Source organism: Scyliorhinus canicula, chromosome 5, assembly GCF_902713615.1.
Source record: "Scyliorhinus canicula chromosome 5, sScyCan1.1, whole genome shotgun sequence".
In the NCBI taxonomy this organism is placed as follows: domain Eukaryota; kingdom Metazoa; phylum Chordata; class Chondrichthyes; order Carcharhiniformes; family Scyliorhinidae; genus Scyliorhinus; species Scyliorhinus canicula.
In genome coordinates, this window is record NC_052150.1 from 74,752,149 (window position 1) to 74,769,517 (window position 17,369).

A 17,369-nucleotide genomic window follows, 5' to 3' on the forward strand; every position below is an offset into this window, starting at 1 on the left:
GGTCGGGGGCCCAGGATGGGGTCGCTTGGTCCGCGGGGAACGAGGTGAGGCTGCGGAATGAGACCTCCATAGTGGTAGCTAGTTCAACTGTGTCCTCGAAGTTCTGGGCCCCTTTTTCTAGCAACCGCTGGTGCACGTAATTCGATCTGAGGCCTGCCACGGACACATCTCTAACGGCAAGTTCCATGTGCTGTTCGGCTGATACAGTCTGGTAATTACAGTCCCGAGCTAAAATCTTTAACTCCCGCAGGAATTCTTCCAATGACTCCGTGGGGCGCTGGTGGCGAGTCATAAAAATATGGCGCGCGTAGACCTCGTTGATGGGCTTCACGTACATTCGATCGAGCATGGCTAGGGCCCCCGTATACGAGTTGGTACTATTGAGTTGAGGAGATATACGGTGGTTCACCCTTGCGTGCAGTAGACTGAGTTTCTGCTCCTCTGTAGTTTCAGCAGTACTTGATTCAGCCTGGTAGGCCTTGAAACATCTGAGCCAGTGATGAAAGATTTCTCTTGCCTCTGCAGCCTGCGGGTCGAGTTCTAGTCGGTCAGGTTTGAGGGCTGATTCCTTAGTTGTTTCTTCGATTTCTTCTTGTTTCCTAAGACTATTAAATTGATGTGACCATCAATTCACACGACACGTGGTTGGAAGTGAACAGTGGTTTTAATAGTCTTACAACAGAGCCTGCCTGCGACGAGATGAACTGGCAGGCAGGCTCACTAGTGCCAAGCTTTATACTTCCGGTTAGTGGGAGGAGCCATGGGCGGAGCCAAGGGTGGAGCCCAGTACAAACTCCTCATCTCCCCCTATGGGCAGAGCCGCGCAACTGCTCGTATACCGAGCTTACATAGACACAGTACATCATATATAATAACAGTGTGAATTACATGGTCTGTGATTCACCACACTAAACGAGAGTCGTAGTTTCTCAATCGTCACCTTCTAAATAGTGGACAACATCCTCTGGACCTCTAACCACTTTGAGCATCCACAATAAGCAGAAACATGGAGCCCTGAAAGGGACCAGCAAAATCTGCATGAAGCCGCACCCAAGGGTACCTGGCCACTACCATGGGTGGGGGTTGATGCAGTTCCTGGCAAACACTGAATCGCTGGGCCAGTCGCTCAATCTCCCCATCCAGGCCCAGCCACCAGACATAGCTGCGGGCGAGCATTTTCATTTTTGATACGTTGGGGTGCCAGTTATGTGGATCTCTCAGTATAAAGTTCTGACCCTTGTGTGGGACCATGCCCGCGGGTTCCCCACAGAAGTATTCTGTCTTCCACGCTGAACTCTGCTATTTTTGCCTTAGACATAGTGGCATTATCGCTGGACTAGTAATCCAGATAGCCAGAAACATGCTCTAGGACCTGGGTTCAAATCCCACCATGGCAGATTTCATTAAAAATCTGGAATTAGGGGTGGAATTCTCCAACCCCCGCGCCGGGTCAGAGAATCGGCGCGGCGCGGTGCGAATCACGCCATGCCGCCCCGACGCCGGGATGCAATTCTCTGCAGAGTGGAGAATCGGCGCCGGTGTGGTCGGGGTATGCGCCCACCCACCGGCACGTGCCAGCACGACAATTCTCCGACCCTGATGGGCCGAGCGGCCTTCACAAAAAATCCAAGTCCAGCTGGCGCTGTTCTAACATCCTCTATGCTGGTGGGACCTCAGCGTTGAAGGGTCCGGGTCCGGGTCCTCAGGAAGGAGCAGTGCTCCAAAAGCTCGTGTTTGAAACAAACTTGTTGGACTTTAACCTGGTGTTGTAAGACTTCTTACTGTGCTCACCCCAGTCCCAACGCCGGCATCTCCACATCATACATTAATACTGCAATGAAGTTACTGTGAAAATCCCCAAGTCGCCACATTCCGGTGCCTGTTTGGGTACACGGAGGGTGAATTCAGAACTCTCAGCTGGTACGGGAATTGAACCCGTGCTGCTGGCCCTGTTCTGCATCACAAATCAGCTGTCTAGCCCACTGAGCTAAAGGGACCTACTTTGGCTTTCGGGTAGCCTAATCCTTTCTTCTTTTGAGTGGTCGTGGTGGTGGGGTGGGGGGCGGGGGGGGGGGAGGGGGATGCAGTCGGGGGGGTAGTGGCCCTCCCAGGGCAGCCCCCAGTATGGGGGTTGCTCTGACGTCCTCCCGTTATGCATTCTTGGCATTCCTGGAGCTACTGGCCAAATCAGATTGGCTAGCAGCTTCTGGGGGAGGGTCATCCTGCCAGTCAGGGGTAGAAGTCCCACTGTCGTCAGTTTAACCCGTCCTGCAGCATATTATGGCTGCTGGGTAGGGTTGACATGGAACAAGTGGGCATAATGCTGACTTTGCTTCGGGTGGGCGGGCTGTGGGGAATGTGGGGGAGAAGGAGAGGAGTGGGGTGATGTTGGAGAGACTTGCAAGTCCCCCACCCACCATAATAGGCAGCTCTGGATTCCCAGGACGCCCACCCAGTGTTAATAAACATGGGGCGCGATTCACTGATCGCGGGATTAAGTGTCCGCGCCATCGTGAATGCCGTCGCGTTTCATAACGGCACGAAACGGGCACCGGCAGTAGCCATTCTGGCCCCCATAGAGGGCCAGCACAAGCTGGAGTGGTTCCCGCTGTTCCAGCCTTACATCCTGGTGTGGACTGGGGGCGCCAAACCACACATGCGCAGTGACGAAGCACCAACCGACGCATGCGGGGTAGACTCACAGAAAGCTTCGGCCCTGACGCAACATGGTGCGGGGGTTCTGGGGCCGGAAGCGCAACAAAGTAGGCCCGGGGAGGGGAGAGGCCGGCCCGCCGATCAGTGAGCCCCGATTGCGGGCCAGACCCCATCGGAGCCCCCCCCCCCCCCCGGGGACGGAGCCCCCTCACCCCACACAGGCCACCCCCCCCCCCATGACCCTTCTGCCCTCAAAACACCTCACAAGGTCAATAGTTTCTTTGGCAAACCAGTTGGGCTAATCAAAATCTGGAATGATTTCTCCCATTTAGGAAAGTATTGAAGGATTTGAATGTTGCATGCTTTTCTTGCAGGTGTTTGGCAAACCACTTTTACTTTTTTTTCATGAAGGCTGTTTGCTGCAACTTTTGCTGAAATTGTCGTATTGAGTGCATGTAGTCTTATAAAATGGAGAATGGTATCTGATGTCTCCCTCCTTGTTGTAACATTGGACCCCCTTCTTTAATGTGCCGCCATAGTGTACTGTACTGTTGCCAGTAATTAAAGCTTTGCTTGAATGCCACAGCACTGAAATATCTCTGAATTGCTGCAAAAAAGGTAACACAAATCAAACATGTTGGAGACATGGGATTGTAATTTAAAACACTTCAGTTTCTCTTACTTTTGTGTCTGATTATTGCCGTGGGCCACTATTTATTTCATCCACAATTGCCCCCACGCTTGTATGACGCTTTGTATCATAAATTAATCCCATTGTGACATTATTTCTCAGCATTTTCAGTGCATTATGAATTACTTAAGTCTTTCACATTCACTTTCCACTGTTTCCCTCCTCCAACCTCCCACCCCACTAGCTGTTCTACATATAGCCAGCTAATACAAACGAATGTGAATTTTGCACACTCCAGAGCAAAGATTTTTTTTCTGCCCAGAATGCTGGATGATCTGAAGAGAAAACCCGGCCGTGAAGCCTGTCAGCTGCACGCCGGTCTTCTCGCCTCAGCCCGCACTCTGTGCACAGAATGGAAAATCCCGCACATGGATTTTACTTTTTCCAAAACTGACTCCAGTAACCCGAAAATGAAACTGCTTCAATCAAATCCAAACATTCATACTGCGTGCAGTCGGCTGTAGGAATTCAAAATGGAATGAGAAGTGATGTCAAAACATGTGGCTGCCCCTGATGTTGGTGTGGTTCAGAGTTGTTTGGCCTTTGTCCTATTCGGCAGAGCTGTGTTCCAAGCGCAGCTTCGGTCAGTTCTCTCATGCTCCAAAGGTGAAATGTCTCTGTGGGAGGATTACAGTGTCATATTCCTTTGTTGAACAGGTGGTGAAGTTTTCAAAGACCTTTGAGCTGATGTCTCCACTGTGTTGTGTGGACAATGAAATCAGGTGAGGGACATAATTGATTTTATGCTTCCAAATTGTTTTTCTATTATAGCTTCCTTACACAATGTGAGAAACTTGCTAGGATAAAATGCTCAGTTATTTACCAGAAGTTTAACTTTGGATAGGATCTACAAAATCTAATTTTGGGATAGGCACTGAAAATAATTAAAAATACTTTTGTCAACATGAATAATTTATTTAATGAGTGCCTGCCAGTGGATCACTCTGTGCAATTGGATTGTTTATCGGCATGCAGAATATTGTAACTTATTATTTCATTGCTAAAGAAATTTGAAATTTATTAAATTAACTAACCCAACAATTTTTGCACTTAGTACCAATCTCAAGAGGAGCAGGAGGATTTCCTCTAAGCACTATTTATAGCAAAATTGTAAATAGATTTAGAAAGAAAAACTATGAGTCTTTGTATCTTTGGCAGAAGGTGGATGGAAGATCTGGAGCAAAGGTGTTAAACAACTGAAAGTGGTGTCAAGAAGCCAGCACAATACTGCAGAAATTCAGGGCAGACATGTTTATCACTGAGATACTAATATCATTCGGGGTTGTCTGTGGCTCTGATTCATATCTTAGAACTGAACCAAATTAAGCCGCAATCATTTGTGGCGACATTGGACATGATCTTAGGTCAGATGTTCAACTTATTTGTGGCAGCAATTTGTGCAGTTTCAAGAAGAATTAATATTTTAATTTTAAGTGCTCCCGGATGATGTGCCATTTCGCCTTACTTTTGATTTTAGATTTCTTGTAACTTTTTTATTAATAGACCATCAAGATGGCACATAATGGGGACCGCACAGGAATGTGGTATTAGCAACCACATTAGTGGATAATAGATCCTGTGGCCAGTGGGCGGGACCCATCGTGCAGGATGGAAAATTGGGAGGGGGAGCCAAACATCCATTGATTTTGGGTGGGAATTGCCAGACCCACTACGTGCAAGATCGGAAAATCCTGGCTGGTAGCTTATGTCTTTTTATGTGGTGTGGTGGAACCATTCCCATTAAATAATGACAATAAATGAATAAATCCCTAGATCCCTCTTCAAAATAATGGAAATTTATTAAATTGGGAATAATTACAGATAAAATTAGAAGGCAAAAGTCTTCAAGTAAAAAAGCATGAAGCTTTTAACTAAAGGAACTATGTTTTAGATTTTTGAGGAGGGGGGTGGCGCTCAGAAACATAGCAGACTAGGCAGCACACATGGAGAGTAAAGACTGGTTGATGTAGAGCCTCATTCTTATTTGCTTCTTTTCCTCCACTGTTGATTGTTTTTCCAGAGCTTTCTGGTTTGATTTCAGATTTCCAGCTGTTATGTTTTAATTTGTTTTATATTAACTTCATTTTAATATTGATGAGTGCTCAAATGGGAGCGTTTTCTGCTTTAGTACCGTATTTACTTGCTGAAAAATCACAGCTTGGAGGTACACTGTTTCCAGATATATGCACCTGGCATGTGCCAAGAAGCTGGAACTGGAAAACCTTCAATAACGTTTGTGTTCAAATACCTAACCGCGGTTACAAAGTGAGGGCAAAGATTAAGAGATATAATTTCCTCAGAGTGGCAATCAGCATCGGTTTGCCACTCTGTACCCACTTACCTGCACCAAATGTCTATGCTGACTGTCATGCGCAACTGGACAAGGGGGACTGTGAGACATGGGGTGGATGGAAGGGTTGGACATGGGGGATTAGGGGGTCAGACATTGTGGGGTGGGGGTGGTCTTGAACATTGGGGGGGTAAGACATGGGGGGGCGGTAGGGAGTTGGACATTTTAGGGGTCAGGAGGGGTCAGACATTGGTGTCCGACCAATGGGGGGAAATCCCGTGCAGGTGGGGGTCATAAGTAAAGAATATAGGGCAGCACGGTGGCACAGTGGTTAGCACTGGGACTGCGGCGCTGAGGATCCGGGTTTGAATCCCAGCCCTGGGTCACTGTCCGTGTGGAGTTTGCACATTCTCCCCATGTCTGCGTGGGTTTCACTGCCAGAGCCCAAAGATGTGCTGGTTAGGCGGATTGGCCATGGTAAATTGCCCCTTAATTGGAAAAAAAATAATTGGGCACTCTAAATGAAAAAATTATAAATGAAGAATACCATGGAAGGGTGCTTGTGGGGGGGGGGGGGGGGGGGGGGGGTGTTCCCTATGGAGCCGGGGGTTTGGGGGAAGTCCCATGTGGGGATCCATCTGGTTCCTTAAAATAGTTATCCTGAAGTTAGAAGAGGTTTTATTTCTTCTAAAATTTTCAAAGTACCTATTATATATAATAATAGGTATAATATGTACTATTATATAGTATAACACTGGCAGAGCTATCCAAAGTAAGTGATTTAAGTCACTTTGTCAGATGGTTCTGAGCACACTTAATTGTCATGGGGAAGTTGGTGCTTCTGAACAATTGTGGTGCCGATGTTTACCTGGGAACTTCCAGGTGGGATTCCCCAGCTCATCTTTGAAGTACCCCCAAAAATCCAACCCTGGGGAGCTCGGAAGGTATGGGCTTCAATGTATTTTTAAAAGTTTGTGGGCTCGGTATGAATCTCAAGATGTGCTCTGCCAAGTTATTTCACCAAATTGAATAGTAAATTTGACATAGATCACCAATTACAGTTTTCTTTCAATTCCAGATATTTGGAGAGATTGCAATCATTATTGCAAATCCAAATAGGATGGTGGACTTTAATGTTGTGGGTGATTTCAAGATATGTAATGATTACCAGTGAGAGGTTTTTGAAATCTAGGTGAAATTCTAATTTCAATATTGATTTAATCCTTGTCAAAGCCAGCATGGAGAAATTATCCTGTTCTGATTGGTTGATAAATAACAGCATTGCGGAGCTGGTTGCATCAACAGGCTTGCCAGTGAATATCAGTGACGCCTATCAGGATCCTCGCTTTGATACTGAGGTAAGGACATTAAGAAGCAGGTGAAACATATGTTTGTTCAAACAATGCTAAATCATTACATAAACCCAGACCTGTTTCGCATTCTAATTTTCATTGCTTTCAATCCCATCAAGTCCTTACTTCTTGAATTTACTCTCTCCCCTACCCTGAAACATTTGACATTTTTACGTTCAGGTATGTTTAAAATGATCAGCGATCATTTAATATCAAATGTGCTAATTTGTAATGGGTTTTTCATGCTGCCAGCAGTGTTTTGCCCTCTTTGACATCAAATGTGATCAAAGGCAAAAGGCACCTCATCAAATGTGCTCATCAAAGCTAATCAAATACGTTCAAAGGTGGCAAATGCTTTGGAAAATACAAGGAAATTAATTATTTAAATAGAACTAAAGACATTTTATGTCACAGAAAGAGGCCAATCAGTCCATCGTGTCTGCACCTGCCAAGAAAGAGAAAAAGAAGTAACAGCTCAATCATTTTTAATCCTACTTTCTCGCACCTGCTCCATAGTTGTCCTGGTTACTGCACTTCAGATGTAGTTAAGCATTTCAGCCGCAACCACCAATTCAGGCACTGAATTCCAGATGCCCACCATCCTCTTGGTGAAAAGGTTTTCCTCATACCCCCTCTAATCATTCTACCAATCACTTTAAATCCATGCCTTTGGTAATTGCTACCTCAGTTAGAGGAAACGGGTCTTCCTGTCTATCCTATCTAGGCCCCTCAATTGGTTACCCTTCAACCTCCTCTGTTCTAAGAAAAACAACCGTAGCCTATCCTCTTTCCTCATAGCTGCAGTTTTCAAGCCTTGGCAATATTCTTGTAAATGTCCTCCGTACTCCCGCTAGAGCAATTATGTCCTTCCTGTAATGTGGTGACCAGAACTGCATACAAACTTCCAGCTGAGACTTAACCAGCAGTTTATACAGTTCCAGCATCTCAACTTTTGTATTCAATGTTGTACCTTATCCAATATAGAAAAACAGTCCAAATGCTTTCTTGACCACCGGTCCTGCTACCTTCAGATACCTGTGGACATTCCCATTTCCTCAACCCCTCTCAGTATCCTACCATTTATTGAGTATTCCCTTATTTTGTTTGCCTTCCCCAAATGCATTACCTCACATTTTTCCAGATTGAATTCTATTTACCACTTTTTCACCCACTCAATCAACCATGTCTCTCTCTTGAGACGATAGCTATCCTCTTCACTATCAACTACACAACCAATTTTTGTGAGATCTGCAAATTCCCAAATCATGTCTCCCCACATTTAAGTCCAAATCATTAAGATAACAAGTGTGCCTGTCAACCACCATCGGAAACTGTTTTCCAATTTCGAAACATCCTTCGACCATTACCCTTTATTTTCTGTTGCTCAGCCAACTTTGGACATAACCTGCCACCTTCCCCTCTATCCCATGGGCTTTTACTTTTCTGACCAGTGGGCGATATGGGACCTTGTCAAATACCTTGTGAAATCCATGTAGGAATACCCACTGCATTACCATATTCAATCCTCCTTGTTACTTCCTCAAAAAATTCTATGAAGTTAGTAAGACATAATCTTCCTCTAACAGAAATCATGCTGACTATTCCTGATTAATCTGTATCTTTCTCAGTGTCAGTTTATCCTGTCTCTCAGAATCAATTCCAATAATTTTCCCAAAGTCAGACAGACCGGCCTATGGTTTCTGGCCTATCCCTCACACCCTTATAAATAATGGAACAATGTTCACAGATTTCCAATCCTCTGGGACCTCGCCTCTGTCTAGTGATAATTGGAAAATGATCCTTAGATTATCTGTTACTTCCATCCTGGCTTCCTTCAACTGCCTTGGGTACAATCCATCTGGCCCTGGTTATCTAGCAATCTCAAAATATTCCAATCCTTCAGTATTTCTTGTTCCGTAGAATTCCATAGAAACCCACAATGCAGAAGGAGGCCTTTAGGCCCATAAACTCTGCACCAAACCTCTGAAAGAGCACCCTACCCAGGCCCAGTCCTCACTGCATCCCCATAACACCACCTAACCACGTCTTTGGCCACTAAGGGGCAATTTTAGCATAGCCAATCCACCTAATCTGCACATCTTTGGACTGTGGGAGGAAACCAGAGCACAAGGAGGAAACCTATGCAGACACGGGGCGAATGTGCAAACGCCACAATTGAACCAGGGTCCCAGGCGTTATGAGGCAACAGTGCTAACCACTGTGCCTCTGTGTCGTCCTCTCATCATGCTTATTTTATTTAACACATATCTTCTTTAATTATTATATCTGCATCATCCCTCTCTGAGTGAAGACTGAGACAAAGTACTCATTGAGAATCCAGCCCACATCTTCTGCATCAACTGATAGGCCGTCTATCGTTTCCTGAGTTATTCTCTCGCTCTTACTGTACTGGTAAAACATCTTTGGATTTTCTTTGATTTTACCTGCCAATATTTTTCCGTAATCTCTCTTTGCTTTCCTAATTTTTTTACTTCTCCCCTGTACTTTCTATACTCCTCTAGATTTTCTACAATGATTTGTGGCTGCGATTAGCTTTCTTTTTCTGTTTTATCTTGGTTTTATCTGGATAACCAAGAAGGGTCTAGATTTTGCAGTGCTTTTTCTTTGTGGAGATATGTCTACACCGTGCCCATGGAATCTCGCCCAATGATTTGACACTCTTTTCCATTCCTAAAGCTGTATCCAATCCACTTCCGCCAATTCACCTTTCAGCTTTGTAAAATTTGTCCTCCTCCAATTTAGAACCTTTGCTCCTCTTCTATCATTTTCCATAATGATGCTAAATCTAATTACTATCTCTAAAATGGTCTCTCATTGCAACATCATCCACGTACCCTGCCTCATTTCCGAAGACTAAGGGCGTGATTTACCCGAATGGGGGCAGAATCCCGTAGCACGGGATTAGTCGGGTGTTAGCCGGAGTACCAAGAAACACCCCGCTATCTTATGTCCATCTGGGTCGAGATCAGTGGGGAAACTCCCCAATGAAGCCAAACTTAGCCCCGTTTTCAGGGCCCCGTTGGCTCCTGCCTGGGTGCCCCGGCGGTGGCACAGGCGAGCCATGCAAAATGCAGGACCGGCAGGACTAGTGCAACTGATGTCAAGTGATGACTAAATGATTGCTTTTGAGCGCAGTTGATGTCAAATGAGTGCATATGAATGCTGTTGAACACTTTCAATTAGGGAGAACTAGCTTCTTCCAGAAGCAAACCCCACCACACATCAAAATAAAATACAAATTCGCATTCTGTGAAAAGTGGTCAGTTAATCCGTTTCTGCTGATGTTAGCTAAGGGAGGAATGTCGACCACAGCTCTTCTAAAATCCTCTGTTCTTTGAACAGTGCTGCAAGAACTTTAGCATTCTCCTGAACAGACAAGTAGGGCCTAGTTTCAGTGTCTCAGGTGAAGGTCTCTATCTTCAACGTTGAAATACTGCTTCAGTACTGAACTGCATCACATCTTATATTACAAACTGATTCGAATTTCAAACCCCACACTTGTGACCCCAAGGGAAAACAGTTACTGACTGAGCCAATCTAACATGTTTCTTGCGGATGGAAATCACTGACAGGAGCTGATAATTTGGCAAAAACTGAGAAACAGTCTCTGAAAAATTATGATTATATCTCGGGGAAATGGAAAAGGATCCATCTAGTGGAGCATGGATCACTTTTCTGAGGTGATGGTTCAGCATTATTATTAAGGAACAATAGAATTCTGCACACTGACACAATGCATGATTTGACATAACCATGCATAGCTATAATGTGGTATGATTGTGTTTCATTTTCTAGCACTAGCATCTTTCAACTTGATAAGTGAGTATAAAATATATAAATTCAAGACAAATTTAAACAAACAATATTATGTAGTATTGTTAAATTTGCAAAAGCTTTTCGTATATGATTAATTCTGATCAAGGTGATAGGACGAATATCAATATTTTGTAAATGATAAAGAACAATTGATATGTTGAGGTAATAGAAATGGAGGAACTTAGAATCCTTACAGTGCAGAAGGAGGCTATTCAGCCCATTGAGTTTGCACTGACCCTCTGAAAGAGTACTTCACCCAAGCTCACTCCCCCGCCCTATCCCATTAACCCCTTAATCTAACCTACACATCTTTTTGGACACTAAGGGCAATTTAGCATAGTTAATACACCTAACCTGCACATCTTTGGACTGTGGGAGGAAACAGGAGCACCCGGAGGAAACCCACGCAGACAGGGAAAATGTGCAAACTTCAAAGACAGTGACCCAAGGCCGGAATTGAACCCAGGCCCCTTGCACTGTGAGGCAACAGTGCTAACCACTGTGTCGCCCCCATCATTAATAGGGAAAAAGTGCTGAGCAAACTATTGGGGTTGAAGGCAGAGAAGTACCCCTCCTACATCCTCGGATCTTCAAGGAAGTGGCAGCGGAGATAGTGGATCCATTGGTTACATTCCAAAATACCGTGGATGCAGAAAAGGTTCCTGTGGATTGGAAAATGCCGAAGTAACACCCTTATTCAAAAAGGGATAGTACCAGAAAGTAGGCAAGTATAGACCAGTTAATTTAACATCTGTCGTTGGGAAATTGTTAGAATCCATTATTAAGAACTTAATAACAGGACATTTGGCAAGTCAAATTACAATGCATCGAATCAGGTTTATGAAGGGGAAATGGGGAAATGGTATTTGTCTAATATGCTAGATTTCTTCAAAGATGTAACAAGCCAAGTGGATAATAGGCATTCTGTAGATGTAATATATCTGCACTTCCAGAAGGCATTTGATAAGGTGCCGCACAAAATGTTAAGACACAGGGTAGAATCACACGGGGTCAGGGGTAACTTATTAGCTTGGATAGAGGATTAGCTAACCAACAGAAAGCAGGGAGTTGAGATAAATGGGTATTTTTCTGATTGGCAAGATGCAACTGGTGGGGTGTCACAGAGTTCAGTTCTCCGGTCCCAACTATTTACAATCAATATTAATGACTTGGACGCAGGGTTAGAAGGAACTACCGCCAAATTTTCAGATTACACTAAAATAGTTGGTATAGTAAGTTGGAATAAAGAAATAAGAAATGTGCAAATGGATATAGATAGGTTAGGTGAGTGGGCCAAAATTTGGCAAATGGAGTTTAATGTGGATAGATGTGAGGTTATCCATTTTGGTTGGAAAAATAGAAAAGCAACGTATTACCTAAATGGAGAGACATGTGCTTTGGTGCAGAGGGCCCTGGGTGTCCTTGTGCATGAATAGCAGAAAGCTAGTATGCAGGTACAGAAGGTAATAAGGAAGGTAAATGGAATTTTGGCACTTATAGCTAAAGAAATAGAGTATAAAAGTAGAGAAGTGTTACGGTAACTGCACAAGGCATTAGTGAGACTGCACCTGGAATATTCTGTACAATTCTGGTCCCCTTATTTGAGGAGGGATGTAGTTGCATTGAAATCAGTTCAGAGGAGGTTCACTAGATTGATTCCAGAGATGAGGGGTTTTATGAGGAAAGATTGAGCAGCTTAGTCCTATACTCCCTCGAGTTTAGAAGAATGAGAGAAGATTTAATTGAGGCTTATAAGATGATACAGGGGATTGACAAAGTATACATAGAGCGGATGTTTCCTCTTGTGGGACAATCTAGAACAAGAAGTCATAGTTTTAGGATAAGGGATAGCAGATTTAAAACAGTGATGAGGAGAAATGACTTTTCTCAAAGGGTTGTGAATCTGTGGAATTTCCTTTCCCAGAGTGTGGTGGATGCCAGGACATTGAGTGAATTGAAGAAGAAGATAGACAGATTTTTAATGAGTATTGGGTTAAAGGGTTATGGAGAATGGGCAGGGAAGTGAAGTTGAGGCCGAGATGAGATCAGCCATGATCATATTGAATGGCGGAGAGGGCTTGAGGGGCTGAATTGCCTATTCATGCTCCTAGTTTTTATGTTGTAGAAAACATACAGCTGGCCAATAAGGGCCTGGGTTTTATCTAGCTCCTGCCATCCAAAGAGTCGGGGGGGGGGGGGGGGGGGGGGGGGGGGAGTTGGTAGGGGACGACAACACACCCCACCAACTCCGACTGCTCCGCAGATAATCTATGCTCCTATGAGTGTTGATTGGCTGCAGAGCTGCCACCCCTCACTTTGGAGGAGGTACTGCACAGCTCTTTAGTCCCTGCAGTGACAGTGGGCAGAAGAGGACCTTCACCAATGAGTTTAATTGCCAGGAGGACGAGGTTATTGTAACAGTGGGAAATGGCTCTTAAGTGGCTGTTAATTGGTTACTAAGGGGCCTCAATTGGGGTAAGTGGGGGGGCTTCCCACCCAAGGGGCGCGATTCTCCGCTCCCCACGCCGGGTGGGAGAATCGCGGGAGGGCCCCCCCCGACTAATTTCACGACCCCCTGGCGCCACCCGCGATTCTCCCACCCCCACGACGTCACGGCGACCGGCAATTTTCCGACCCGGATGGGCCGAGCGGCCTGCCGTTCGCGACCGTTTCCCGACGGCGGCAACCACACCTGGTCGCTGCCGTCGTGAAATCGCCGTGAGATGCCCGTTTTGGGACTTGTAGGGAGCCTGGTGGGGAATGAGCACCACGACTGTGCTTGGGTGGGGACAGGCCCGCGATCGGTGCCCACCGATCGTCGGGCCGGCGTCTCAATCGGACGCACTATTTCCCCTCTGCCGCCCCGCAAGATCAAGCCGCCACGTCTTGCGGGGCGGCTGAGGGGAAGACGGCCACCGCGCATGCGCGGGTTCGAGCTGTCAGCCGTTGTGACGTCAGCCACGCATGCGCGGGTTGGAGCCGGCCAACTCGCGCATGCGTGGCTGACATCACATAGGCGCCGGCGTCATGTCACTCACGGCGCGCCGCCCAGCGGGCGAGAGTTACGGAGCGCCGCTCCTAGCCCCCCGGGTTGGGGTTAATGCGGTGTTGAGGAGCGGCCTCCGAGGCCGTCGTGAAACTCGACCGAGTTCACGACGGCCCAAGGCCTTTATGCCCCAACATAAAACAACCCCCGCCACCCCAACCTTAAAACCCACCAGCTGGGGAGTGTAATATTCAGGCCCATGGTAATTTTGTTTTTCTCTTACATTTTGAATCATGTGAGAAGAAAGAAACAAAAATGGGCGATGAAAGATTCCATGCAATTGGCTCTTCAGCAAGCACAATAGCTCGCTAATTATTATTTACAAATGGGGGGGGGATTGAGGATCAGGCTTCTGATCTACATGCCCACTGTCCTTGCATAATATCAATAAGACTGGCAAGATGATGTCATGTTGTAGATCCCATGTTATCATGCCGCATTTTATGTTTGTGCAGAATGGGTGTGAGTGGGTGGGGAGGAGGGGGAGCAGCCTACCTGTTTTGTGGCTGTAAAATCCAACCTCAAACATCTGCATGCAAAAATATAATTTGTAAATTCATTCAAAACTTGGTCATTATTTCAGTCTTTTAACATAAGGAGTGGAATTGCTGCGTTAAAAAGTTAAGAAAGATAGTACAACGCAAGGGACAGGCTGGAACCAACTTTTCTGGCTATGGTATAATTTTAAACGCAAGAATGCAGGACGTGGCCTGCATGGATGTGAGCACAGAACGATATATTTTATCCCTAATTAAATTTCGCCTGACAGCACCATTAAATAGATTGAGTATAACTGACACTTGTTAAAATTACTTGTTAGAAGTGCATCAAGTTAATCTGAGTGCAGCTTGTTAGATACAAACCATCACGATAAAGCAAGAGAAAATCTAGACTAATTTTCTTGCCTTCAATCAATGGGCAATATCTCCTTTTTAAATCCTCTTCTTTTCATTCAACACTGCAGATTGGCAGGCTGTTTAAGGAATGTTGTGTAACACTCTGCCTTTAATTAATTTGTATGTCGATGGACAATGTGTTTCGATCGTGGGTCTCAAGAGAAAATATAACAATTACCACAAAGCAGGTTGTTCAAGGTACAATTGGAACTGCAGAATTATACAGAGGGTTATTTTGAGCCCGCGTTGGCTTTGCGCAGGATCAAACAGGGGCTAAATCTGGAGAGAATCAGAAAACACGAATCTAGCCAGCGAGATCATGAGTTCCAATTTTCGACCACCATTGCCGGCGGAGTAGTGAAAAATGCCGTGGGAGCCCAGTGATCACATTTTCATACATTAGCATGTCATTAGCGAGCACTCACTCCGGAATCCCCCCCGAGTATTCAGTGAGCACTGTGTGATGTCACACTGGTGCCATTTACAACAGCTTTATATAAACGTGAACCTCCACCTTCGGAGGGGTTATTGGAGGTGAGCACTCCGGTCTCCCTCACCTTCTTGGTGCCAGTCACAGAGGGGGTAATCAAAAGGATGCGGGGGAACCAGAAAAGCTAAACTCGGGGCCAGGGGGTCCGATGGAGGATCAGTGTCGCCTTCTCGGGGTGAGAGGTCGCTTGCAGGCATTACCTTTGCTTCATGTCGGGAGGGCCCCTTGGTTTAAAAGGGTCTGGCAACTGGAATGTAGCCTGCGCTTCCCGTATCCTCCTTTCTAGTCTTGTATCAATATCACCGCTGAGGAAGTGCCCTTCCAGAGTGGGAGCTGGAAGGTGGTTGGGAGGAAGCGATTACAAAAGGTCAACACTGGGGATGGTTGTGAGGCTTTTGGATGGGGTCCCACGAGAGGCCAGGCTGCGAGGGCAGAGTGGAGGACTCGGGAAAGGGGTGTATCCTGCCTCATGAGGACTGGCGACCTTCTCAATGGGGGGAGACGACTACTGTCAGGGGCGGCACATTAGCACAGTGGTTAGTACTGTTGCTTCACAGCGCCAGGTCCCAGGTTTGATTCCGGGCTTGAATCACTGTCTGTGCAGAGTCTGCACGTTCTCCCCGTGTCTGCATGGGTTTCCTGCGGATGCTCCAGTTTCCTCCCACAAGTCCCAAAAGACTTGCTGTTAGGTTATTTGGACATTTTAAAGTCCTTCAGTGTACCGAGCAGGCACTGGAATATGGCGACTAGGGGCTTTTCACAGTAACTTCATTGCAATGTTAATATAAGTCTACTTGTGACAATAAAGATTATTATTATTCGAACCCCACATTCGGGTAACCGTGTGAGAACAAAGGGGATAAAGCTGCATGGAAGATAAAGCTCATTAGTGATGGAGATTTGACTGTCAGGATAGAGCGCTGCGTCAGATGGATGGATCATTTAATCTGCAGCCCTTGTGAGCTGGTGGAATGAAGGTGGCTTTTAAGAATGAAGTTGATGTGCTAATTGCAGTCTTCACAGTGACCTGGTGTACGTCGCCTGCTGCAAGAGGAATCCAGTTGCCATATCAGCACCCTTGACGAGTCAGTTGTGCCAATTAAGTCAGCACAGAAAATCATGAATATGTCACTGATTGGAGCCAAGTTCTTCACCTGGTGTGGAAGGAGGTGGTGAGGGAGGAGGACCTCCTTGTGAACCTGCTCCTGGGCCTGGCCAAATTTTCCATAAATAGGTCCAGGCAGCAGGTGACTGACTGTCTGCCCCTCTACGCTCGCAGCCTGGTGCCTGGAGAGGGAGCATGCTGTGTCCATGGGCACCATCAAGGCCTATGTAGCCGGCGGATGCCGCAGGTCTGGGGTGCTTTATTGACTCTTTTAATCACATTTTAGTATGATGTTTTAAGTTTAATTAGTTCTTTGTTTTTGTTTAATGCTGTATCCCTTTAAGAAGCTTCCCCTTTTACTTTGTCCCTCAGTTTGTTTAATTTAGTTTAATTGTTTCCCATCAAAATAGTTGGGAGCCATGTTCTTAACCCTTTGCAAGCAATGGCCCAAACATTGCACTCCAATGCACATACTAAAGTCTACTTTAGACAGATCACAAGAATGTGGACCCTAATAAATTATGGTGAAGTCTCTCAGTACTCAAGCCATTCAAGATCATGACTGGGGGGATATGGTTTCGGTCCCCTTGAGGTTAACATGCTAGTTTAGTGCTTGGACTCAATTGTTCTCTCAGTTAATGCTTGGATTGCAGGGGGAATGGTCGGGGTTAGGTACCACCGAGACTCTCGAGGATCAACGCACTTTATCCAGGTGGAGTTGGGAGGAACAATTGTGCAAAGTGGCTATTGTGCTAAAGGAGAGGGAATGAGGCTTAGTGGAAAGGCCTTTACTAAGGAGGAAGTGCATGGATGGATGTCCCAGAAACGTAGAATGCTGAGGGTCAGGGCACTGTCAGGAATACTCATTGCTCACTTTGATGTTCTCTTCCTTCCAGTTTATGATTGTGTGGCCCTTAAAGTTACCGCCATTCTCAACTTCTATGCTGGCGGCTCATTTCAGTGCTTGCAGATCCCAGCCGTTTTTGAGACAGAGCAAAGGCTTGAGG

General features: G+C 45.8%; 1 protein-coding gene across 1 annotated transcript in view; it reads left to right on the forward strand.

Annotated features, from left to right (window-relative positions):
* pde11al (phosphodiesterase 11a, like) overlaps window positions 1-17,369 on the forward strand; it is a 392,598-nt gene that overhangs the window by 196,987 nt on the left and 178,242 nt on the right. Inside the window, exons 5-6 of the mRNA XM_038797237.1 lie at window positions 4,004-4,068; window positions 6,874-6,994. Of these exons, the coding sequence (XP_038653165.1) occupies window positions 4,004-4,068; window positions 6,874-6,994 (186 nt within the window). The remainder of the gene's footprint in view (window positions 1-4,003; window positions 4,069-6,873; window positions 6,995-17,369) is intronic.